Below are 26691 nucleotides of genomic sequence, written 5' to 3'. Positions count from 1 at the left end.
GGCAGAGCCACAGTTGTAATAAGTTAACTTCATCGACCTTTGTTTCGAGATTGGTAACAGGCCAGGTGGACACTGGCCAACTGCCCGGGGTACACCAGCCCTGCCAAGGGTAGGTCTGCCCATCGACGGAGGCAAACCGGCCCAGGGCAAACGCTAAGCACCTGGGGGACACAGGACACTTACTAACACAACCCGTGACTGACACTTGCTGCACCTTTTTCTCCTCTTCTTGACTAACTCCCCCTGGTCCTTCAGAGTTCCTCCCAGATGGCACCTCTCCCAGGCAGCCCTCCTAGACTCTGCCAGGTGGAGCCGGGTGCGCCCCCTCTGAGGGCCCTTATCCCGTGTCACACCCAGCTGGCGTCCTGTGTCTGCTCCCCACTGGATGGGGGCTCCCTGAGGGCAGGGGCCGTATCTTACCCCTCTCAGCACGCCTGTGCCCAGCCAGGGCCTGGCATGCAGGTGCCAGGAAATGACTGCTGAGAAACTTCAAAAGCCCACAGGACAAAAACAAAAAAGAATTTATTCACACCAAAATTAAGAAGTTCTGTTCAACAAGGCCTGTAAGTTGATAGACAAGTGGCTGAATGGGAGAAGATATTCGCAAAGCCTGAAGCCAGCAAGGGACGGATGCCTGGATTACGTAACGAACTCTCGCAGATCAACAAGAAAAGGCAGCACCTTCAAGACAAGAGCGGGCAACGGACCAGAACAACCCCCAATGGCTCCCAAGCGCAGGAAGAAGTGTCCAAATTCATTAGCAACCAGGGAAATGATACGTAAAGCCACAATGTATTACTTTATACCTTAGATGGGCGGATCATGAAAGAGCAGGGGATGCCAAGCTGCTGTGGAGGTGGGGACACAGGAACCCTCCTGCTGGTGGAGTGGAGCTGGGTTTGGGTATTCCCAAGAGCCACCTGGCAGATTTCAGGCATGTTCAGTGTTTACACACCTGCCGACTCAACAATTCTGCTCCTGGGCATTTGTTTTAAAGAAATGCCCATTTGGGTTCATAAGGGGTCATGTGCAAGGACACTCATTGTTTGTGGAGGCAGGGACTTGAAGGTGACCTGGTGGCTGCCATGGGGAGGGTGATGGGTGAAGGGAGGCCGTGCCCCTGGAGTGAGCAGTGAGAGCGACGGCCTAGAGGCTACAGGAACATGGAGGCACCTTAAAAACAAAGTGCTGGGGCCGGCCCCGTGGCCGAGTGGTTAAGTTCGTGAGCCGCTTCGGCAGCCCAGGGTTTCGCTGGTTTGGATCCTGGGCACGGACATGGCACCGCTCATCAAGCCATGCTGAGGCAGCATCCCACATGCCACAACTAGAAGGACCCACAGCTAAAAATATACAACTATGTACTGGGGGCTTTGGGGAGAAAAAGAAAAAATAAAATCTTAAAAAAAAACCCAAAAAACACAAATTGCTGAGTGAAAATAAAAAGAGAGAAAAAGATAGGTAATCCAGTTGCGTTGACATGAATTCAACATATACACACACAAAATAGCAATGCACGTTTTGCAAGGACACATGCAAACACAGTATATGCATTAAACCCTCAGCATGTCTGCCTTTCAGTGGGGAGGTGGAAGCGGGGTATGGAATGGACGAGGGAAATGAGGGCATAAGCAAACAGGGGGAGCTTTCATGGGCCCATGACAACCACCACCCATGAAATGAGGAGACTGGAGTGTGTCCCAAGGAAGGAAGATTGCACGTTTTCCAGAAATTCTGGAGGCGGGTAAATCTGGGGTCATTGCCAATAGTGCCCAGGAAAGGAAAGGAACCCAACAGTTGCCATGGCCCTTCTCTGTGATGGTCACCAAGCCAGGAACGTTCATAGCCTCATGTCATTGAATTCTCACCATCACTCTCAAACAAGGAAAATGATCACCTTTTATTTTACCATTTTTAAATAAATGCTGAAACAACAGCTCAGAGAGATTAAGCCTCCTTGCCTGGCTAGCAATGATTAGGCAAAAGTCTGCTTCAAAGCTCATATACTTTCCACATGATAGGGGGTGAGTTCCCCATCACTGGTGGCATTCAAGTGAAGTAATGCTATAAAGGAGAGTCCCGGCTCCCTTCAACATGGAGAGTCTATAGCTCAATGAAACACAATGTCTGCTAAATAATTCTGTCTTCCAGGCCACCTTCCTTTGGGTCCCTGAAGGGTAAGCCCTGGATTATGGGGGCTGGTGTCAAGATCAGGGTCAGATTCTCACCCTGAAAGAGCCCACATTCGTGTGTGTCTTCCATCCCTGCTGGCCCACCGCCCTGCCCGTGTGTCCTGCAGGTGGGTGGACCACGACTCCACTCTTACTCATGTCAAGTCGAGTGGCTGTCCAACAAACCGACCTTTCCAGACCCAGGCCTGGCGAGGACAGCTACAATCCCTGCCTTGAAGGAAGGAGAAGGACATTAAAAATCAGCCTCAGGAGTCTCAAACTCGGGGCGAACTAGCTCTGCAAGTTTTCTAGTAGGTTCGGGGAAATTATCTTCCTGCTTCTATAGGCCCTGGCACTCGGCCAGAGATGCTGAAGCCCCTGGGGGGCAGGGACTGTATCTCATTCATCGTGCTCCCCCAGAGGACTTGGTAATGCGCCTGGCAGATGCTCAGGAAGTGCGTGCTGAATGGAGCCGTATCTGCTACCCCACAGACCAAGCGGTAATGCACGTCTGCAAATGGGGAGGACGAGCCTGTATGTCACTAGGTACCTTCTGATTGACAATTATGCTGTTAGAGCGACGGAAGACCCCGTCCCTTCAAGTCAGGTGCTGAGATATAAAACTCTGAAGTCTGGGCCCTTTATGCTGCACAGAAGCAGAGTGAAATTCAAGCAGATTATCATTCACCGAGATTCTCACAAACAGGCCTAATGAAGGCAGGGACGGTGAGGGCGAGCGCAGATGCTGAGCCTTCTCGAGCACAGCATAAACAAGGCTGCAATCATGGCTTCACGCCACTTCCTTTCCTGCTGCAAATGCTGGGCCATGTTTAGACTTCGGCGGTAACATGGATTCTTTTTTCTCTTAAGGAAAAAAAAAAGCCAATTTCCCAGTATTCATCCTCCTCTACGTGTGGGTTAGTGGAAGTCGGCGATGGCCTGCGGGAGTGCTCTGAACTTGGAGCTGAAAGGGGTTTGGGCCGAGCCCCACTACACTCAAGGTGTGTGGCTAACGGGATGTGAACACCTGCTAACACCTGCAGTGGGTCACTCGGAATAGCGCCTGAGACCAGTGTAAGGATGCATGCAATTGATTTGAGAGGTGACTCTAGAACACACTGATGGGGTGCGGAGAGGTGAGACGGGGAAGGGAAGGGAGCCAGTATAAGGTGTGTGAATGAGCAGGTTTCTGGGAGGTCAACCGGGGCTCAACCCCACTAGGGACCTCTGGGGACAGAGCATACCTCAGAATTGCCCCACCCAAGGAGAAAGGGCAGTGGGGGATTTCTCCTTCTCTTCTCATCCGTCACCAGCTCAGGGCTGCCCCCAGAAGTATCAACGTCCTGGACACCTGGCCTGCTCCTTGCACAGGGTAAGGGTTGCAGGTGTTCTTAAAAGGGTGCTCATTCTGGAATGGTGGATACCCAGGGACTCTGGGGGGCCGCCTATGGCATCTGTCACATCTACCCTCTAGGACTATCCCAGTGGGAGGCAAGGGCTCTGGGAACCCCTGAAACAAAGGAAATGAAGGGAAGCTGACAGTGAGGAAGAAAATTCTTAGGGCTCTGGAACCCTCTCTGGATTCACTATGCCTCGGCCTCAAGAGGGACCACGGGGCTAGCCTGGCACATCATTTTAGAACAGCTCTGTTTACCTAGCACTTTTAAATTTGCAGAAAACGTACTTTCTGCAGCCTGGAACAACAATGGCCACCATTACAAACTGGCTTCAGTTCACATTTCTATTGTCGAGGCCAACTGCTGTTGGCCAGACATTCTGCCTGGACTCAAGTCACTGAAAACCACAAGTAAATGAAGATGTTCTTAAATTTCCACAGGCTGTATCACTAACCAATTCAGTAAGCACCAAGCCAGCCAGGAGCCAGGCAGCACGCTGGTACTGAGCACGCTGGTAATGAGACTGGCTTCCAGCCCTTGAGCGTTTATGGAGCCAAACCTCCCTGGCCCCTTATACCGGCCCCTGGAGGCAGGCAGGGCCAACAGCAGTGTCATCCCACTTTCCAGAGGAGGAGACCGAGGCTTAGGGAGATAAAGTGACTCGCCCAGGGTCACACTGCAGGTAAGCTTCAGAGCAAGGTGTTGGAGCCGTGTCTTTTGCCTCCAAATTAACTTAATAAACTTGTAGTGGGGGCTACTGAGCGCCAGGCACTGCGACAGCAGCCCCACAGCTCTGCAATCAGAAGCTGCAGAAGGACCGTGGGTTCCTGGCTCCCCCGTAGGCTTCCCAAAGCTGCCTCCCTTTTCTAACTAATTTGGGTTTTAGTTTTACAAAGGAGGTAAGAGAGCCTCCTACAAAATGCCCCCTCTTTGTAGACAGAGGGCTCAGAAGGCGCCAGGAACTTGTGTAAATGAGAAGCCAAGAAAGCATCTTGCATGGTCTTCGGAGGGAGGGTGGGGGGGCCGACGGCCCAGATCCCATCTGTGAGCATGGAGACAGTCTGGGGTGAGCCCAGGAGCAGACCCTGCAGAGAGGCCCCACTCCGAGGCTGGCTCTCTGTGAGTCAGCTCTGTCGTGAGCCCTGCGGCCCCACTGTCCGCTCTAAAGAAGAGGGCTGGAGGTGAGGGAGAGAGAACCAGGGAGAGAGAAGGTGGGAGGGCACGGCAGAAAACAACATGGGACCCCATTTAGAAGCATTGGCAAGGTCAATGGCATGAGTCAGTTTAGGAGCTGGTCACCCCAAGGTGGGGGGCAGGCCCACTCTCTGGGTAAGTTTCTGAAGGTCCCAGAAGACAGACTCTGGACCAGCTCCTCGTGGAGGGGAAGCATAAGCCCAGAGAAGGAAAGGAGTGAACTCACCATCCCACAGTGAGTCCGGGCCCCAAAGCAAGTCCCTTCCCTGCCTGGGCCTCAGTTTCCCCTCCGTGAAATGAGATGATAACCAGGAGCCCTGCCAGCTGGGACAGGCTACTCAATCATTCAGTGCCCCTCCATCTTGGCAGACAAGGCACCTCTGAGACCCCACGAATTTGGAAAACTAACTGTCCTGCTGATGGGAACGTGTCCTCAGCCCAGCATCCCTTGTCAACAGAATCAATGTCTGTTTTAAAACCGTATAAACAGGAGTCTCTGCGAGGCCCGGCTGTGACGTTCATTGAGAGCTGGACACAAGCGTGGTGAGGAGAGAACACTCCGGCGGAGGCACGCGTGGGAGCCCACAGATGCTAGCATGCGGGGGAAACCACCTGCGAGTCCCTGTGGGGACACCTTCCTCCCCTGGGCCTCAGTTTCCCCACTTACACCATGAAGTGGTGCAACGAGATCATCCCTAAGGCCCCGCCCCATCTCCTATGCATCGCTAAGTGTGGGGAGCAGCCATGGGGCGGGCAGGCAAAAAGGCATCTGAGGGGTTTCAACACACAAGAAAATCTGGATTTGCCCCAGAAAAGTGTCATAATTTTTGACAAAGTGCTAATCATAATTGCTACTACTTGCTGAGCAAGAAAAACATGCCCATATTTCTCTGTTACTCATCTAGTTCTTCCCACACGCCAAGAAGGCAGGTAGGATTACATTCCTAGTTTACAGACGAGGACGTCGAGGCTCACAGAGGTGGAGTCACTTGCCTGATGTCCTACAGCAACTTGAGCTCAGGCAGGTCAAACCCACCCTGAACTACTGTTTGCCGTGCTGCTCTCCTTATCAATGCCTAAAGCCAGTCACTGGAGATGGTGTCTAATCCTAACATTCGGGGGAAAAAAAAGGCAATGAAATTGGCAAGCGCTTGAAGCTGTGATCGACCAATCAATATTTTACAAAATATTCTCCTAGAGTGATATAATTTGAGAACTGGAAATGTGACAAGAGAATTTAGTTGCAATCATTCAAAAAAAAAAAAAGTAAGTATCTTTGCCAAGATGCTTACTTTGTTCAACCAATGAAGAAGTAAGACTTAACCGATGGGAAAATAATTATGTTTGCCTAAAATGACATCTTTTGTGCATGCCAGAGAGCTGACATATGTTTCAATTACCTGCCACAGGAAGGCAGACGGGCAAATCTACAAGATTGCGTTAGGGAGCGATGGTACCGAATAACCCCTTTCCCGACGGATCTGAATCCAGTTGGGATTTGTCTGAATGAATCTGAATAACTCGATTTCATTTCTTGCTTTCTCCTGGATGACTCTGGGATCTGCTCAAAGTGAGTGGAAACAGAAGGCACTGCCTTTGTTTCTGGATTTTCCAGAAACATCCAGATGCTGAAAAACACTGCATTGATGAACGGTCCGTGTAGTTGTTTTGGCTCACAACCCTGCTAATGACTGTTCTGGGCTGAACTGAGGTGTCCTCCTGGAGGAACGACCAGCCCTGCTCCTCACAGGCGCCCTGTGGGCTTTGACAAGACACTGCCCCTCTCTGGGCCTCCATTTCCTCCTCAACACACGAGGAACAGGGTCTGGATGGTCTTGGAGGCCCCTTCCAACTCTGACAGCAGAGAAGTCCAACAAATGACCTGGTTTCTTAAAAAATAAATCGCCTGTAACTAGTGCATGTGGGATGATTACAGATTAGACCAAGCAGATGCAGCGAATGGACCTTGTGTGAATTCTCCAGCAGACCAACTGTCAAGACATTTTCCAGACAATCAGACGATCAACACAGACCGGGAATGAAAGGATATTAAGAATTGTTAACCGTTTTAGGTGTAATCACAGTATTGTGGTTGTGTTTTAAAAAGTCCTTATCTAGTAGACATGCATACTGCAGTATTTATAGATTGAAATGAGACAATGTCTGGGAGCTGCTTTAAAAATTACAACAAAAAAGGGGAGAGGATGGGTGAGTCAAGATAAAGCAAGATCGGCAAAAGGTTAACGGCTGAAGCCAGTGATGGGACATGGGTTTCACTAAGCGATTCTCTCAATTTTAGGTCTGTTTGAAAATCTCTGTAATCAAAAACTAAAACAATGCAAAGTTTCTCAGAATGTTGGGACCGACTTGAGCCCGCCCCCATCCTCTCGTGCGCCTCTCAGAGTCAGCCGGGAAGACTGAACAGGCCTGAGATGCGACGCAGTTGAGAGAAATATTCTAAATAAGCTGAAACTAATGTTTCACAGAAAAGCATTCTCTATGGCGTCTGCCTTCTCTTATCTGGAACCTCACATTTTCATTTCTTTTGATGTATTTTATTGCACACACACACATCCTTGAGTGTAGAACTCATCGACTAGAAGAAGAAGCAGCAAAAAGCCTACCTTGAAATTGAGTAAATTTAATGGTCCCCATTCTCTCCCCGTTCCGGAACACAACTTGACCCTAAAGACAAAAGAAAACAAACAAACAAGAACAAGAGAGAAATGCCACATTAGCCCAGGTACTACTGATCTCGACGGAAATTCATTACTTGTATGAGACGATTATTAATACTGGGGAAAGAATAGACTCCTGCTGGACCACAGGTGCAAAATTAAACTAATTGTTTTTAAACTGGTTGTGACTTTATCTGGTTAATTTGAGGAACACAAAATCAATAGTGGAGCTAATACATGTGAATTAAAGCCGAGATATGCATCATCATCATCATCAGGCTTTTCTTAAACACCCACGTGCCCTGTGTTATCCTGGGACAAGGTCTTGCAGGGTGCTGGGAAGATGGAAGCAGAGAAGAGGCCCAGGGAGCCTGGCCGTGACGCTGCTTCCTGTGTCCCACGCATAAAGACGTGGGGCTTTGCCGAGGCTGTTTGCCTTGAGGACCAGAAGGAGGCTGTAGGCCCGTTAGCACTTCTTATTAAGGACAGAGAAGGTTTTGGTGAGTCCTTCCTGAGTGGTGACGTCAGCCCCAATTATAACTGGGCTATGGGGCAGCACAAAATTAAGCTTCTTGAGCCAGTGAGACCTGACTAGTGTCACAGGCAGCTGAGCATCCCTCATTAGGGACCCTGGGGGCTAAAGACAGTGCCATCTGCTGCATCCACCTCGCTGGCTGATACTGGGCTTTCACACGCCGGACTAAATAAACCCGGAACACAAAGACGGGTGCGGTCTCTCCTGCCAATTTATGGTCCACCTAAAATTGTGCCGCTGTGCAAGGAAATTGACACACGTTATATCAATGAATGTTTATGACAATCAGAGTGGAAAGAAGGATGATCCTGATTTTACAGATCAAGAAACTGAGACCGAGGGAGGTTACGCACTTTATATAAGGTCATTGTAAATGAGCTGCTGGAATTCAAATCCGAGTTTGCTTTTAATGCCCATGTGATTTCACCACAGCATGTTGCTTCTAATCCAGAAATAAATTCCTTCCTATCTTTCCATTAATGTGAAACTAGGGAGAGAAATTGTCTTCAAGACACACCGCTTTACTCTCACAGTTACGCTCTTGCATCACCAGGTAGTAACATTTACTACTTCGGATCCCACTCAGTTCTGGGGAGGAGAGCCAGAAAGTACCCTCCTTGGTGGAAACCCAAGGCCTGAGGCCCTGCAGCTTTCGGAACAAAGAGAAGCACCCAACCTGTTCTCAGAAGGAGAAACACCTTCTAAGGCTACGCTGACACCTTTTTGAAATCCTGCAGACGGCGCCGGCGAGTAGTATCAGTTTGAAACTAACGCCCACCGAATCCTACATTCAGGTGATGGGGAGCAATTCCCTGGAGTGTGAAAACACTTCAGCTAAGGTGAGACGGGAGCTGTGATTCTATTTCTAGGCATGATTGAAAACCACAGAACAGTTTCCCAGAGCATCACTTTTATGCAAATGGACCACTTTGCATGGGTGGGAAGGATGCTGTGTCCACAGCAGGACACTTCTTTGTTTAACAAATGCAGAGATCTGACTAATTCACCCATCTCCTGCCAAGCCTTGCAGAATTCTGGAGACTTCTAGATATAAAATTGGACAAACTCTGCAGAATTAAATTAACTTTAATTAATTAAATTAAAAAGTAGATGGAATGGTATTCAAAGTTTGGATGGAATGACACTGGAGTAGAGTACGGGATGGGGGTTTACTTTTTTGGGTTTCCCCCCCCTTTTTAGACAAGACTAATTAGTCCATCTTTGAATTAAGACCTGTTAGGTTTATTTTACTCACGATAACTATTTTTACTAACAGCTGCTCCTTCCAGTTCCTTAATTTCTCAGGTAATGCAGTGGAAGGAAGCCAGGATCGGAGCATCACAAACCTGGGTGAAGCGCCCCTCAGGCCAGTTCCTGAACATCTGAGATATGGACCTGGCACAGCTCCTGGTCTGCAACAGGCACTCCACAACTGGCAGTCGTCATTTTACTCAAATGCATTTAAGAGCAGAGAGTGGACATAAAAAACATTTTAAGCACCGGCAGCTTTCTGACCCTTGGGAAGAGACCTTCCCGTCGTGTGACTTCAGCTGGCAGTGGGGGAACAGCTGGCCTTTAGCCAAGGTGTCCTCGCCTCTCAGAAACATCAGCCCCAAGTGACTGGGTTCCTGGACCACACAAGCCACTGTGGTCCTACCAACGGGAGACAGCTGAGGGTTCTGTGACTGCGGCAACCGAGTCACGAGAGACACGAAGTCGGGTGACTGGCTATGCTGAGGGTCTGCACTGGGGAAGACACCGCGAAGCCCCCTTCTGAGGAAGATGGTCACGTGATTCCTACCTGAGGGAGTCACCACAGCACCAGTCGGGTTTGGCCGAGGAAGCCAACTCTGCCACCCTGATGGACGGGGTCCACCGTCCCGTCCAGCCAACCTCAATGAGACTGGACACGAGGAAGGCCACACGCCAAACAGATGATTTTCACAAAATTCTGCCCATTAGGTGTCCTCCGTATTAGAAGGTAGGCAACTCATGCAACAGTCCACAAATATTTACTACCTGGGCTGGCTTGCTTCTGGGGGTGATTCCTGCCCCCAGAGAGCTGTCTATTTGATTAGGAGGGACAGACAAAACAAGCTCACCAATAAAGGCACAAGAGAACTTCAGTTCGTGAAGAGGGCCGTGGAGAAGGCAAAAAGGGAGTGGCTGCCGAGGGAGCCACTCGACTGTGGGGTCAGGAAAGACCGCCCTGCAGAGAAGACCTGAGAGCCGAGAGCTGATGGCAAGAGGGAGACACTCCAGGCAAAGGGAAAGGCAGGACAAGGCCCTCAGCTGGGGGAGGAACAGAAGGGATGGGGAGAGGGAGCGGGGAGGCAGGGGCAGACCTCACTTGACCCGGAGGTGATGCTCAGGGCAGCGAAGAGCCCAGGGTGCGGGGGTTAAGCAGAGCAGCACTATGATCTGGTTTAAGACTTGAGAAGATCACTCTGGCTGTTGGACAGAGAACACATGGCAGCACAATGGATGAAGAAGCGGAGACACCCTTTGGGGTCCTGGCAGCTGGTAACCCAGGTGTGAGGTGACGGCGGCTTCGGCCAGGGTGGGGCTGGATTCTCCCTCGCCAGCTCAGAGAGCATCGCCATGGTGCCGGAGCAGCAGCGGCCTTCCATTCTACTCCACCGTCCTGTGTGGTGGACGCTGGCGTGTGGCCCCCCGGCCCCCAGCTCCAGGGCCACGTTGAGCTGCCCTGCACCCAAAGGGAGCTGTGTCAGTTAAGGCTACATCCCCTCCCTGGGGGCAGCCTACGTCCGATGGTCGATGTGAGGGGATAGTTCCAGCCCCCTCGCCTCATTTCAGGACAACTGTGAAGGACCATGGGATCCAGAGGTCGCCGCGGGATGGCTGAGGCTGTGGCGGCAGCTGCATCCCATTTCCACTTGTCCCTCTGCCCGGTCCCGCCTCACTTCTCCCTTCCAGATTTTGTTCCTGAGAGCGCTCCGTGATAAACTGCCTGTGTGAGACTCTCTCTCAGGATCTGTTTCCTGGGTAACCTGACCGAAGCCACCTGCCATGAAAGGTCACTGGGACCCTGTCTGTCTTGCAACCTTAGGGAGCCTGAGTGACACGGCGGCGGGACCAGAGGCAGCGGATTCTGAGTGAAGCCCACGCAGCAGCAACAAGGCTGCTTCTGTCTCACTGTGGTCTGGCCCCTCAGCCAGGCAAGCTGGGCTGGCCTTGGTTTCTTAAACCCCAGCTTGAGCAAGGATTTTGTTTTGCTCTTTTCCCCACATACGTATTCTTTATGTCCATACAAATGTCGCGACTCTCCGTAAGCTCCTGCTGTGCGTGATCCTGGGGCTGTAACTGAGGACCATCAAATCCACTCGAGAACAAGCCACGTGGTGCGTTAAATTCCAAAGCAATGGAGTTTGGTACTCTGGCTGGGGTGGTGGCTGCTATCTGTCTGTTGGCTCACGGTCCACACTCACTCTTCAAGATCCTCCTCTGAGTTGCAGGGGCCCAGAGCCCCGGAACCAAATTTCCCAGAATCCCCTGCCAGCTGGCTTCCATTTAGGTTCTGCTAATGAGAAGCGGTCATAGGAGATTAGAGAGTATGCATAAGGGAAAAGCTATTTTTTTCCTGCTTTGGTTGCAGCAGCAGGAGCTCTGGCTGACTGCAGGTGTGCGTGGGCCCTGGCAGCCCTGCGCTGGCAGTGGGGGGCTCCGGGCTGACTGCTCAGTGGCCAGTGGCCGGCCCCCAACAGCAGCAGAAACAGCAGCAGCAGGAACCTCAGAGGCCTGTGCTCGGGTCCTCATTATTGTATTTGCATCCCAACTCCGCTCTGTGGTCACTCCCCAAAACTCCTCGGAAGTTGGAATCCACTGTCAATCAGCATGCAGTCAGGAAGACAGAAACCAATTCAGGCATTTCAGGGGCCATGACAACACCATTTCCCTTTTTGTACCTCCAGCCCAAGGGGCTTAGTAGTTTTCTGTAAGTACTTATCTCCGGTGACAGCACCTACCTGTTTTGCTCCTCCATCCCTTCCAACAACGTTGTCACCAGTTCCCTGCATGAAATCTCCCTCTGCGAAGCCCGAAGTGCTTTTCCTTTTCCTGACTGTGTGCCGCTTGATAACGGATTCCGACTTCTGAAGCGTTTACAAGAATGACCACGGAGCTGATTTGGAATGCAAATAAAGTAATGGAAGCAAAACCCCAAGAGGATCATTTATAAGGACTTTTTTTTCCTGAAAGAGATGTTGCTAATATCAAAGAAAGCAGTCTGTTCATGAAAGTCAATTCAAGCTAACAGTTCAGGTTAAATTGGGAGCAATAAAGCTGTGTTTTCTTTTTCAGAGAAATCTTCAGAACGCACAGGATAACACATGGAAAAAGCTTAAGTTTCAGCATTCACCAGACAAGAGTAAATACTACCGTCAGCGTGACCTTGGACAGTCACTGAATATCTCTGGGCACCAATTCTCCTATGTGAAAAATGGGAGGAACAATAGTGACTTTTCAGGATGGTTTGTGAGAATCAAAGAAGACAGGATGAAAAGGCGCAACCCAGGGTTGCCTCACATGAAGGGTGACTCTTATCACTCCTCCAGGCGTCTGAGGGAGCAAAATCCCACGTGATGTCGGCCCAGAATCCCCAGAAAAACGAGCGGGGAGTAAAAGGTACTTCACAGATTCCAGCTGCCGGCAGGCTTCAGCGGCCGCCTCTCAGAAAAATCAATTGTTTCCATTGTTCATCTTTAACATGTCCCTCCTAAGCAGGAGGAGAATTTATCCCCACAACAGTTTAGGAATTGTACAGGTCAAACCCTATGCTGGAACTTCTTATTTTGGTCTCTTTCAAGCTCACAGTGGAGGGCAGGGAGGCCCCGCCCTGGAAAACGATCTGACGCTGGGCTGGAGCCGGAGGCCACAATTGGGTGGAGCCCCTCGCCCACTGAGGGACACTGTCTCTGCGGATTCGGTGCATTTAGGGAGGATTTCCGTCCTTCATATGACTCCAAGTGTGCCCGTGCCTCTGGGCAGTCTTGTCACTGGGAGGTGTGGGCACACACGAGCATCTGAGTGTTCGATTTGTGCTGGGGGAAACGAGATCTACTCTGACATGTCGTGCAGGCAGTGGAATCTTGAAGGAGGTGGAAGGGCCATGTGGGACCCTGGCTGGTGCTGCTGGACGGGAAGCACATCGCTATCTGTGTGTGTGTTTGGAGCCCCCCCGGACGCTTCTGCTGCCAGTCCTCTGCCCAGGACAACGCTGGTCTCAAATGAATAACGAGGACGTTGAGAAAACACTGGGGTTAGACTGCTGTCAGATTTTCCACAAAGGGCAGAGATCCTCACCACGTTGGGTTGAAGAAGAAGGCGCCCTCTCCTTCCCACAGGATGGCAGGACTTAAAAGAGAAACATCAAACAACTGAGTATATCCACCCACATGGGCTGCAAAGGTGGAAAATACTCTTTTTTTCTGCATGTCCCCTTGGGCTGCAGCACAAGTCATATTTTGCATACCATTTAAAATATTTTCTTACGTGAACATGCTTTTGATGGGCCCAACCTTGAGGGACGTTTGATGTGTCCATTGAGTCCTGAGCAGCAAGGCTGCAGGGAACTGAGACGAGGAGCAGCGTGGGAAGGGTGGCCTGCCCCACTGCCACCTTCTGCTGATGGGCAGTGAATGGAGGGGCATCCTTATAAGGGACTGTGATCAGATGGCCCGAAGGGTTCAAGTGGTGACCAGCCACAAAGCAAGCAGTGGCCTAAGGGAGGGATGGGTGCAGTGGAGAGGAGAGGGCACCAAGAGGAGACGGCTGGATGGATGGCCCAAGATGGGCTGGACCAACTCCCTCTCTTTCTTTCCAGTTATAATACAAGAGTCAAGCTTGTTTAGAATAGAAAAATAATCGGAAATGAAGGAAATTTCCAAGAAATAGGGCAGTAGTGAAGTAAACTGTGATAGACACATGCTGAAATATTATGATACATACATGCAATCAGCCAGCACTGCTGAGTCCCCGACATGTGCTGGACACATGCCAGGCAGGTGCCAAATAAAGAGTGAGCAAAGGCAACATGGCCCTAGGTTGCATGCAGCTTGCAGTCTGGTGGGAGATATAGACATTAAACAACGACTACACTGGTAAATATATAATTACAAACCCCAATAAGTGCTCTGAAGGAAAAGAGCAGGGTGCTACAAGAGAGAACTACAACAAGATTGTAATTTAGACTGGGGGTCAAGGAGGGCTTTTCTGGGGAGGTGGCATTTGCACTGAGACCTGAAGGAATTAGCTAAAAGTGAGGGGGAGAGTGTCCTGGGAAGAGGAACTGCAAGTACAAAGGTCCTGAGGCAGGAAAGAGATTGGGAAATCGGAGGGATTGAAACAATGCCAGTGGAGCTGATAGCGGTAACTGAGGAAGAGATGAGCACAGAGCGTGATTAGTAAGGTGGACAGGTGCAAGGTCATGCAGAACCTCAGAGGCTGTATCAAGGATGTTGGGCTTAATTTTCAACTCGAGGGGAATGAAGGGTTTTAATTAGGGGGTGACTTTATCTAGATTATGCAGACTTGATCATTATATTACAGAAGTTATAAGAGATCAGAAAAAGTGATCTTCTGACCGTGCCAGGCACTGGCTAGTTGTTCACCAAATCCGTTTCCTTTTCCTCTTTGGCGCATGGTTAGACTGCATTTTCCAGCCTCTCTTATAGGTAGGTGTGGCCAGGAGATAGTTCCAGCCAATGGAGTGTGGGTCGCAGTTGCATATGATATCCCAGGTCTGGCCCACGAAAACCCCCACAAGACCCTCCACGCTCCCTTACTTCCCCCGTGCCGACCAGATTCACAGGGTCCATCAAAGGACTCCAAGTCTCAAGGAACGGTGGTGACCCGACACGGCAGAGCCTGGGTTCACAGGTCATTGAGTGGAAAGCTGTCCTGCAACCAGAAACATCCCCTTTGGACTTTGCATAAGAGAAATAAATCTTCACTGTGTTAATCCACTAAGATTCTGAGATATCTTTGTTTCGGCAGCTGGTGTGATTTATCCTGGCTAGTCCCATAACGCAAGTAAAAAAGACAAGATACAAATTGCATGCACAGTATGTTCACAATTACGTAAAAATCACTCCCACCAAGTGAAAATGTTAACACTGGTTGGTCCCGGGTTGTGATTATGGCTTTTTCTTCTTCTTACTTTTCAACATTTTCCAATGTCCTATAACGAGCATGTATTATTTTAATAACAGGAAAACTTTATTGAAAACTTTTTTTGAAAGGATGTTATAAGGAGGCACATTTTTTATTTTACAGGCAAAAATAGCAACATCATCACCAACAAAATAATACTCCCTCTGGGAACAGATTAATTTTTACTGACAGCTCTGCATTTTCCTGAATAAGAGCCAGAGATCTGTGCAAGCATAAGCACATTCTCCCTCCACGGAGAAGACTGGGGAAGCAATGAACAAGGCCTGACGCCAGTGCCCCCAGACTTCCACGGGAGGAGTGTGAAGGGAAATGCACATGCCTGGCTGTTACTTGCACAGGGGCTGGGTGAGAATCTCTTCTCAGAAATGGGGGAGGGGGCTTCAAATCAGAGTGGGAACAGCCCGAGAGAGGGAGCTTGCGGCGATCACCTCCCTACTGTGTCAGCCCCCGAACTGCCCTCTCCACTCTGCTCGGGGATGCTGGGCTGGGCCTGAGAGCCGCGTCTCCAGGCTCCCTTCCCGTTAGCTTCTGCCAGGAGGAGACTCTGAGGGAGAGTGGGAGGCAGGGGAGGTGCAGAAGGACTCGGGTGTCCCCGTCCTTCTGCTCCTGCTGGGTCCCGCCTCCGGCTCCTTTCGGTCTTGCCAGCGTCAGTCCTGCTATAGGCCTTGGAGGTGCCGGCAGCCGCTGGCAGTGCCCCCCTCAGACAGCTGAATACTAGCTGTGTGGGCCTTCTTCTCCAAGCCCCTAGGTTCTGGAAGTCTCACCTCTTCCTTTCATTCTCCTAGCCCTGGGGTGGCACCTGCTTCTTGCAGCAGCTGGTATTTCTGGTCCGCCTCAGTATTCCTTTTATACTTTCTCCTTCCAATACCTATTAAACAATTCTCAGTATTAAATCCCGTCTGTTTGAAATGCCTGCTTGGGTTCCTGTTTTTCTGGCTGGACCCGCACCCTCTCCATCTACCTGTGGTCCCTATGAGGACTTGGTCCTTCAAGCACAAGCCCCATGTGTCAGGCCCCATTAAAATGGCCTTCCCCACTCATGTTCTTGATGGCGCCCCAACCTCAGGGGCTGCCCGGAGCTCCTTCCTCCACATCCTGAACTGCATATTGTAATTGCCTCCTGCTGGGATGGAGTCCCCACCCCCCAAATGCCATCCCCCTCCCCACCCCAGCGCAGGAAAGCCTGGGAAGGAGCAGGAATGCTTGTTAAATGGCATTGAGCTGAGTTGAATGAACTGGGTTCCCTAGTTTTGGGCGGCACTGGAACAGGATCCCTCAGGAAGAGCCATGAATGAGGGGAGGGACGGAGAAAGGACAGCGGCCAAGAGCAGGTGCTCAGTTAGCTCCACGGTGTGAGAGGGACTGAGAGATGAAGAGCGGCCCGAGGCAGAGGAGCTGGTCATCACCGAGACCCACAGGGTCTCATGGGCCGGGAGATGGGGATGCCCCTGTGGGATATCGGAAGCAGGACTCTGCGTCTCCTGGGCTGAATGACGTTTGCTGAGACTCTTTCTTTACAGTTAAACCAGAAAGGGCTCTGGGCTTAGAGTGGGAAGTTCAGGTTCTAGTCCCAGTTTCGTCATCAACTCCCCGTGTCCCATAATTATGGTCCTTCCTCTCTCTGGGCCTTAGTTTCTTCACAGATAGAGTGAGGGGGCAGTTGCCACATACTGTGTTTGCTGAGTGATTATTCTGGGACATGGCGTGCTGATGCTTGACCCTGGGGAGTTGCAATGACTAAGGCAAAGTCCTTGTCTTCTAGAAACTCCAAGTCTAATGGAGGGACAGGTTAAAAATATATATATAAAGCAGTGTGATAATTGCTAGGATGGGTGCAGAGGGCTGCGGGAACACAGAGGAAGGGCAGCTCTCTCGTGAGGGGGTGGCTTGGAGGCTCAGAGAAGAATGAGGGTGAGCTAGCCAGGCAAAGAGGTCAGGAGAGGGGATGCTCTAGGCAGAGGGAGCAACATATGCAAAGACCTGGAGGCGAGAGGGAGCTTCTCCAGAGGGAAGGGCAAGGCTGCGGGTGGGCGGTGTGCAAGGCGGAGAGGGCTGGTGGAGCCACAGCCGGCGGGGCGTCGGACCACGCCTTCCAAATGGGGGCCGCGGAGGACGCTGTGAACCAGGACATCTCAAGTCCAACGAGCTCTTTAAAAAGAAGGAAACCCTGACATTTGTGACAACACGGATGGACCTGGGGGACACTATGCTAACTAAGTGAAAAAAGCCAGACACAGAAAGACAAATACTTCATGATATCACTTCCATGTGGAATCTACAATCGTCAAACTCATAGAAGCAGAGAGGAGAATGGCGGTTGCCAGGGGCGGGGGAGGGGAAGTGGGGAGATGTCGGTCAAAGGGTACAGACTTCCAGTTAGGCAGGATGAGTAAGTGCTGGGGAACCGAATGTGTAGCACGGTGCCTCTAGTTAACACTGTACACCCGAAACTTGTTAAGAGGATAGATCTTGGAGTTCTCACCACACATCCACGCAAAAGAAAGAAAACGGTAACGATGTGAGGTGACGGGATTGTGGTGATCATTTCACAATGTGTACATATATCAAACCATCAAGGCCTACCCCTTAAATATATACAATTCCTATTTGTCAAGTATACCTCAATAAAGCTAAAAAAAGCTGCTGTGGCTGCCGTGTGGAAAATGGATGGGCACGAGGGCAAGACTGGAGGCAAGGAAGCCAGTTAGAAGCTGATCCGAGAGAGACAGGAGGGTCACCTGGCTGGAGAAGAGTCCACGATTCAAAAGATGGGAAGGAGGCGGAGTGGACAGGGCATAGAGACGGCCCGACGTGAGGGCTGAGGAAGGTGGAGACGCGAAGAACGGCTTTCTGGTTTGTGCAGATGCGCAGATGGCGGCAGCTCTCCTCACCTGACGGTCGGCAGAGGGGGTCCGGGCAGACCAGTGAGTGGGGTCTTTGCCCAGGTTCCTGGGTGAGTGGCTGAGCCAAGGGAGCTTTGTAGCTCGAAAGCCACGAGGCCTCCTCCAGGCTTTTTGCCCCCGCCCTCCTTCTTTCCTTGTCATTTGCCGAGGTAAGCATCCCCAACGATTAGAAATATTTAATTTTGCTTTACAGTATGTTCTATTTTTGTTAAATAGATTAGTCTCCACCAGGAAAACCAAACTGCTGACCAGTCGACCTGAAAGTCTGAGACTTGCAATTTGCAATCTGTTGGAATCTTTAAGCCGGGCTGGGCTGCAGCTGGCCTGGGGGGTGGGGCAGGGCTCAAGTGAGGCAGCTGGGCAGCAGCAGTCCAGATGTGAGGCCAGCGGCTTCAGGCAGCAGGTGGCCGGGCAGAAAGAGAGAAAGGAACAGACCAGAGAAATATTAAAGGGAAAATCGGCAGGACTTGGAGACCCACGGACAGGGATTCAGAAAAGGCACCGTGCTGGGAGGCGGGCCACCAGGTTCCAGCCTGGGATCCCTAGTCACTTTGGGGGTGGTCTCTCCTAGTGTGTAAGGAGACAGGGTTACACCATCTGAAAGCCAGGCTCAGAATTCCTCTTATGAGCGGATGATCTGGCGCAGTAAGATGCCTTGCCTGGCCTCCTGCGCGGAAGGTAAGACCCTCAGGTGCACCTGGGCAGGGCGGTGGGGCAGTCACCTGGTGGAGAAACAGCAGGGGGTTATTGTTCCCTCGGAGAAGGAGAAGCCCTGGAGGAGTGGGAGGCAGGGAAAGACTTTCGGGAGGGCAGAGAACTGGCCCCCGAAAGGGGAGGTGTGACCGAGGATGACAGATCAGGGCTAAGTAATGTCCAACTGGAAGCCATTCAGATGCCGTTAGCCAGTACAAACCCCTCCGCCCATCCCCAACCTTCACGGGAACCCCTCACAAGTCCTCCTCAAAGGGGAGGGCTTTGGGTTTGTCTGTTTTTGTTTTCCGTGGCTGTTGTAATCGAAGAAGGGGCTGCATTTCCCGCTTGGATCAGTGTGGCCCGGAGCTGAGGAAAACTTGAAGGATCGTGGGATGGTCCAAATCCTGAAAGAATTCAGCAGAAGCAGGACCCTGAGGGTGCGAGGCCCGCGGTGTGAAGAAAGCTTGCGGTTAGCTGTGGGCAAGCCCTGACTGAGGGCTGGGGCTTGCTGACGAGCTTTCCCAGCTCCCGTTGGCTGACATCAGGTTACACATAAGATGCCAGGGTTGGGCAGGAGGCTCTCCAAATCTTGAATGTGTCTCGGTTTCTCCATCTGTAAGATGGCTTGTGTGTGAGTTTGCATCTGCCAGTGTGTGTGTACACACACGAATGCACGTGTATGTGGCAGGGCAAGGGCGAGGAGCACTGATGTGACAGCCTCCCAGGCTCCTCCCAGCCCTAACGGCCCTCAGCTCTGAGTCCCCGTGAGTCACGGCTCCCACCTTGGAAACAGTGCGCGGGGCTGGCAGGCAGGTGTCTCTGGCACGCCTGATTGAGAACCCACACTCCCTCTTGGCTCAGCTCCCTGACTAGAAACCCAGATGGCTCCACATGGGGGTTGGGGACTATTCACTCGGCGTCAGGGGCTAAGCCTAAAAATCTTCCATCAACTGAAAAATCTTCCATGAATTCTCCCAGGAAGGAAAGAGACAGGAGTTAGCAGAGGAGGAAACAGACGGGAGAGAAAGGCTGGTGTGTTGATCGCCCCAACAGGCTGTCTCAGGCCGACGAGGGTCAGGGGGCTCCTTCCAGCAGCAGGACCCAGCACCAAGGCTGTGAAATGCAGGAGTGGACTAGGAACTAACACAGTGGGTGTCTTCAACTGTTCTCAGGGCTGGAGCGGGTCGAGTGGAAGCTGGGGAGCTGGAGCTGGGAAGCCCTTTGGGTAGGATGGGTTCTCTCTCTGGTCTGGGCTTGAGGGGGTCCTCACTCCCATCCACTGTGGCTCTTCTAAGACCCCCACTCAACTTATGGGTCCTGCTGATGAATTCAAGGGTCACAATTCCTTGTATTTATGGGATTTGCATCTGGTTTATAGCTGTCCACTTTAGAGTGGACATTTATTTCTCTTGCTCTGCAACCCAACCCCCTTGGGATGATATTAGTACCCTGATTTTAATTTAGAGATTACATCAGTCAGGGTTTGTGATAGCCACTCTCTAAGATGGCCTCTGTGATTCTCGCCTCTTGGTAACCACACCCTGGTATAGTCCCCTCCCACGCTGAATAGGGCTGGCCTGTGTACTGGTAAGATAGTACAGTAGGACTTCCAAGACCAGATCACACCAAGACCGGGCAGCTTCAGCCTTGCTTTCTTTGGGACCACTCATGCTGGTGGAAGCCGGTCACCATGTCATGAGGACACGCAAGCAGCCCTATGGAGAAGTCCACGCGGCAAGGAACTGAGTCCTTCAGCCAACAGGCAGCATCGACTTGCAGCCACGTGAGGGAGCCACCCTGGAAGCAAATCTCCAGCCCAGTAAGCCTTAGGATGACTGCAGTCCCATTGACATCCTGCCTGCCTACATGTGAGAGACCCCAACAGGACCTTCAGCTAAGTCACTCCTGAATTCCTGACCCACAGAAACTATGTGAGATAATAAAAGTTTATCCTTGCTTTAAAGCTACTTTTCTTTGGGTTAATTTGTTACAAAGTAATAGCTAACAAATACAGGGTCACAGGAGGAAACAGAATTCACCCTGGATGGGAAAGAAGAGGCTTTATTAAGGACTACTTACAGAGAGGGGGCAGACTAAGGGAGCAGAGAAGGAAGGTGACGCAACGGCAGGAACGGTTACAGACCTCAGAGCAAAGGGGCAAAGGGGCAAAGGAAGCAATAGCTTCCTGGAGCTTCCTCAGTGTGGGAGGCACGGAGGAGAAGCCGTGGCCATGGAGGGAGGGGCGTGGCGATTTCAGTGGATGCAGCCCCAAACCAGGGCAGGCTGTGCCCTGACCCCTCCGGCTCCTCCTGGCCTCCTTGTGGGCCAAACCCAAACAGAAGTCTGAAGACAAGGGATCCCAGTGAGGTGGAACATGGGGTCAACCTCCAAGGGCACAAAGAATGGGTCTGATGTAGGAGAGAAGAGAGACAAACCAACAGAGACATCCATGGGCCCTGCCCTCAGCCTTGAGGCGCTGGGAGGCTGCCCTCTGCAGGGCTGGATCACGTGACTCACTCTAAGCCAATCAGCAGCCCGGCCTCCACCTGCAGTGATCGGTTCAGGGACGGGCACATGACCTAAGCCAGCCCATCAGGGCTAAGCGGACGCACTTGCAGGATTTGTCGAGCTCTTGGGGAAATCGGCTCTCTCTTTTGCTGGACCTGGCAGTGTGATGTTGGGAACCAGAAACAACTGTGCAGAGGCTGAGAACAGAGCTGGCACAGGAGAAAGCAGACCCTGAGATGGAGACGTGGAGAGGCCTCATGCTGGACTTCACCATTCTCTTGGGTTCAGCAGGTTTTCTCTTACTTGCCCTGGAAGAGTCCTGAATGAAACATGTCACCCACAGCCTCGAGGAACCTGTGGCAGCTCCCCGGGTGGTCAGGCGGCGTCATCAATCCCATTTTACAGATGAGGAAAGTGAGGTTCAGCTCTCTTTATCACTTGGCCACCAGTCCATTTAGATTCGGAATTAAGTTCACTATCCTAGCCTGGGCTTTCGGTATGTATTTTGTCCTCACAATGTATGGTTTTGGATTCTTGACTTCCGTTTCAGTGGCCTTGATATATATACGCCTGTTAGTGAAAGTTACCCCAAACTCTCTTTAGAAGTAGGTGGCACTCAATTAGTAATTTTAATAAAGGTCCTGATGGCTGGGAAGATCTTCCAAGGTCACTCGCCTCGCAGGATGGATCTGAGACTGGAAGGCGGGACTGAGGCACAGCCTCGGGTCCTTCCTCACCCCAAATGGGGAAGGGCCTTCTTTCAGATGTCTTCTCCCATACTCGCCTCTTCTTCCTGCTTCCTCACCCCTCGAAGGGCTGTTAGCAGGCAGGTGTGCTCAAGGCTAACCTGCTAGGGACAGGCCACTCGCTGGGTGGGCCCCAGGGAGTTTGGAACAGAGCAAAGACACTTTCCAGTCTGGCAGGGCAGGCTAGAAGGAAGACATCTTCTTCTGACTCCTGAGCTGGCCAGAGTCCTTTCAGTGGCTTCCTAGGACCGACGCATTGTTTTCCTAGGACTGGCCCCTGATTTCTCGGACGTTGTCCCCCACTTCTCTCCCCCTCACTGACACTGTCCCAGCCACACTGGCCTTGCTGTTCCCACACACTCCAGCTTCTTTGCCTGCCTGATAATGTTTGCTTAGATGTCAGACCCCTCATTGGGTGCTGGATTTTTTTATATTCCTTTAAATGTTCTTAAGCTTAGTCCCGGACACGATTAAGTTACTTGGAGTGAGTCTGGCCCTTTTGAGGCTTGCTTTTAAGCTTTGTCAGGTGGGACCAGAGCCACCTTCAGTCGAGGGTTAATCTTACCCCACTACAGAGGCAGTCCTCTTCTGGCTGTCTCCCCACGTATGACGAAGGTTTTCTGCCCTGGCTGGTGGGGACATGAACGTTTCCTGGCTCCGCGTGAGCTCCGAAGATCCTTCTGCCCGTCCCTCTCCGCTGGCTCCTTCCCGAGTCTTAGGTGGTTTCCTAAGTGCAGGTGCCCAGAGTACACAGCAGGGGACTGGAGGGGGCGCTCTGCAGATCTCTGCTGCTCTCCCCTCTCCCGGCAGCTCTCTCCTCCTGCTACTCCGCCTGTGAATGCCAGCCTCCCTGGGCTCTCTACATTCAAATTTTTGACTCTGTCCCTTCACCATGGTGACACCAACAGCCTCTGTTTTGGTCCCCTTCCTGTGCTGTGGTCTGGAAATGCTCCAGGCAGGGAGCTGGGCGATCACAAGGCTCCCGTTCATCATGTCCCTTCTCTCAGGGGTCACTCTCCTCTGTGGTCTGTAGTCCAGTGTCAGCAAACTTGTTTCACGTTTTGACTGCTTTTCTTGGTGCTTAAGGCAGGAGGGTAAATCCGGTCCCTGTTCGTCCTCCATCTTGCCGGAAGTAGAAGCTCCCCAACCCTGAGACCCTCAGACACGTTCACCCTAGGCTCTCGCAGGGCTGCCCAGCCGCCCGCATCCTTCTCACCTAGTCATCGCGTGGCTCACCTCCTTCCAGTCTTTTCTCAGATGTTACCTTCCCAGCGAGGCCTCCAGGGGCCCTCCCGTTTAAAGCTGCTCCCCGCTGCCCCTCCCTGGTGGCATTCCCAATCCTCCGTCCCCTCCTGCACATTTCCTTGTTTCTTTTTGAAAAGCAGCCGTCACCTCCTAGCATACTATGTAATTTCCCTATTCCACATGTTGAGTACTGGCTGCCTCCTTGCGCTAGCCTGTAGACTCTCCGAAGGAAGGGGTGTCTGTTTGGTCACTGCTGCTCTCTAGCTCCCAATCCAGTACTTGGCCCTCGTAAGTTCTCAAAAATTACTCATTGAATGAATAAATGATTGAAAAGATGATAGAAAAAAAACCCCATGAGCTCAGCTGCGAAGGTTGGAAATCAGGATGGGTGTGTGGGAGACCAGCTAGTATCCCTTCTGTGTAAAGAGCACCAGGAGGAGAAGGGGCTGGAAACACAGGCTTGGGCGTAGAGCTCCTAAGATGCCAGGTTGTACTCTGCAGGCAGTGGGGAGCCGGGGAAAAGTTTTAATAAGGAATAACATGATCAGAGATTATATCAGAAGAATAATCTGTTTAGTCTAAAAGTGAGAGCCAGCATAAATGAGGGGCAGAGGAGAGGGAGAAGAGAGGGTGCTTGAGATTTCATGGACTCAGCAGGGCTTGGCAGGTGGGAGGGAGGAGTCGAGATGGTACCTGTACAGATTTCTCTGTAGAAACATGGCTGGTCTGACAGTGCAAACTTAGGTTCCAAAGGATTCCACTGAGGGAGGTGGGGAAGTTGGCAGAGGTGTAAAAAGAACACAGGCATTAGAGGTGGCTAATGTCAGGCCTGAAACCTGGACCCAGACACTTCCCATCTTGTGAACTTGGACAGAGTTCACACTTCCCACTCATGTGAACTGGCACACAGTTCACACTTCCTACCTTGTGAACTTGGACAGAGTTCACACTTCCCACTCATGTGAACTTGCACACAGTTCACACTTCCTACCTTGTGAACTTGCACACAGCTCACACTTCCTACCTTGTGAACTTGGACAGAGTTCACACTTCCGACCTTGTGAACTTGGGCACAGTTCACACTCCCCATCTTATGAACTTGGGTATAGTTCACACTTCCTACCTTGTGAACTTGGACAGAGTTCATACTTCCAACCTTGTGAACTTGGGCACAGTTCACACTTCCCACTTTGTGAACTTGGACAGAGTTCACACTTCCAACCTTGTGAACTTGGGCACAGTTCACACTTCCCACACGTATAAACTTGGGTGCAGTTCACACTTCCCACCTTGTGAACTTGGGCACAGTTTACACTTCCCACCTGTATGCACTTGAGCACAGTTCATACTTCCCACCTTGTGAATGTGGGCACAGTTCACACTTCCCACCTGGCTGCACAGCCTCTTGAACTTCGATTTCCTCTTCTATAAATGGGACTAATCACATCTCCCTCACAGGCAAGGGCTTGCTCTCAGGAAATTCAGGACTTTGGGGACTTAGTCAATGTTGGTTCGCGTCTTGAAAACCTTTTCTCTTTCACTAGTTCAGAGTCACAGAGGCCTGAGAGATCTGAGAGCCCCTTCTCTGACCACGCCAGGCAAGACCCACCACCCCCCCGCATCCTACAGACCAACTGACACACAGAGCTCAGCCCCAGCGAGGTCCACTGACTGTTCAATGGGGGAGACGTCTGATAAACACCACTGCCCGTTCTGGTTGCTTCTCTTCATAAAAGTTGGGGTGGGAAGTGTGAGCCCAAGGAGAAGATGCCAAGCTGGACATCTGCTTCAAATCCCACTGCTGCGGGGGCGGGTGGGGGAAATAGGACACGTTTCTGTTACACTGGAGTTTAAAACCTCAGGATACTCTATTCACGAGAGACTTTAATTCCCGAGACAGCTGTCCAGTGGCTAAAATCATTAGACATGGATTACTGAGGCGGCTCACCACAAGCTGGTTGATAGAAAAGCAACTAGACCTGAAGATGAACTGGGCTTTTTTTGTACGTTGTGGAAAGTACTGCAGAGCCCACACTGCAAGGACTCTGCAAATTACTGAAGGGGGATTGACAGTGGTTCTGTGGATTAACTATCATGACATATGGCTCACTAAAGATCAGTGTGCGTCAGAGGGAATCTAGGTCACTGTTTCATCACATACTGCGGGCCTGTAAATGTATATATGCGAGCATACATACATGCATGTCAGCAAATACATATACATACACACACGCGCACATGCAAAATTCCTGCATTCCTCATACATTTACACCAGAGTCTTCTGGAGTCACACAGAGCTGATCAATGACAGCAGTGATTCCCTGCACAGACCCGACGGCCTCAAGCTCAAGAGTTCTCAGGCTGGCCTACACCTTATGTCAAGCAACATCCTATGTATTTTTTCCGACATATTCAAGATTAAAGTACATAATGTGCCCTCAGTTAACTGGACTCCAACCAGCGGGGATCCAGCTCAATAGAGTTTGGGCATCAAGGAGAAAGAAGACTGGAGCATCAGTTCCTCCAGTTTTCCTCAGAAAATGGAGCCCCAGTGAGGGCGGGACACGCTCAAGGCCGCTCTGACATCTTCCACCTTCTCTCCCTTCCCTGCTCCATTCATTTCTAAATGAGAGTCAGGATGCATCTCAGACAGAATGGGACAGAAAGGGGGAGAGAGTTAATACCGGCTGAGAGCCCACCTGTGCCAGGAGCTGCCGGATGGAGAGCTCTGCGAATCCTCATGACAACCCCAGGCAGCAGCTGTTAATGCACCCTATTGTGCAGCTGGCAAAGCTGCGGCCCCCGGTTTACTAGCTGAAGTCCTTTGGCGCCTAAGGACCAAGCCTGGATCGAAGTCCAGGTCTTTTGAAGTTAATGTATTTTTTTCAGTCTTCCTTTTTTTTTTAAAAAAACTGAAACCTAAAAAATATAAAGTAATGTAATACTCACCATAGAAAATTTGGAAAGGAGAAATAAGCAAAGAGAAAGAATTCCATCCAGAGACAACACTGTTAACATTTTGGGGTACATTCTTTCAGTCTGTATGTATTTAAAAATTTTTATCAAAAATGGGAATTTACCATACAAACCTCTGTAATCTGCCTTTTTTTCACAAAACAATACATTATAAATAGTCTTCTATGTCATTAGATATTGTTATATAACAACCTTTTTTTGGGGGGTGAGGAAGATTGCCCCTCAGCTAATATCTGTGCCAGTCCTCCTCTATTTGGTATGTGGCATGCGGTCACAGCATGGCTTGATGAGCAGTGTGTAGGTCTGCCCCTGGGATCCAAACCCGTGAACCCTGGGCCCCCGAAGCAGAGCTTGCAAACTTAACCACTAGGCCACGGGGACAGCCGGGTATAACAACTATTGTTAACAGCTGCCAACAATTCTACTGTATAGATGCATCGAAATTTATTTAGCGAAG

General features: G+C 51.0%; 1 protein-coding gene across 3 annotated transcripts in view; it reads right to left on the bottom strand.

Annotated features, from left to right (window-relative positions):
* GABBR2 (gamma-aminobutyric acid type B receptor subunit 2) overlaps positions 1 to 26691 on the bottom strand; it is a 331389-nt gene that overhangs the window by 86320 nt on the left and 218378 nt on the right. For all 3 annotated transcript variants that reach the window (XR_006533299.2, XM_014859716.3, XM_070519133.1), the window contains exon 8: positions 7384 to 7444. Coding sequence is in view for 2 of the 3 variants with exons in the window: in XM_014859716.3 (XP_014715202.3) it covers positions 7384 to 7444 (61 nt within the window). In the remaining variant the exon portion in view is untranslated. The remainder of the gene's footprint in view (positions 1 to 7383; positions 7445 to 26691) is intronic.

The sequence above is a fragment of the Equus asinus genome, chromosome 10 (genome assembly GCF_041296235.1).
Source record: "Equus asinus isolate D_3611 breed Donkey chromosome 10, EquAss-T2T_v2, whole genome shotgun sequence".
NCBI lineage: Eukaryota > Metazoa > Chordata > Mammalia > Perissodactyla > Equidae > Equus > Equus asinus.
This window is presented reverse-complemented; position numbering and strand designations above follow the sequence as displayed.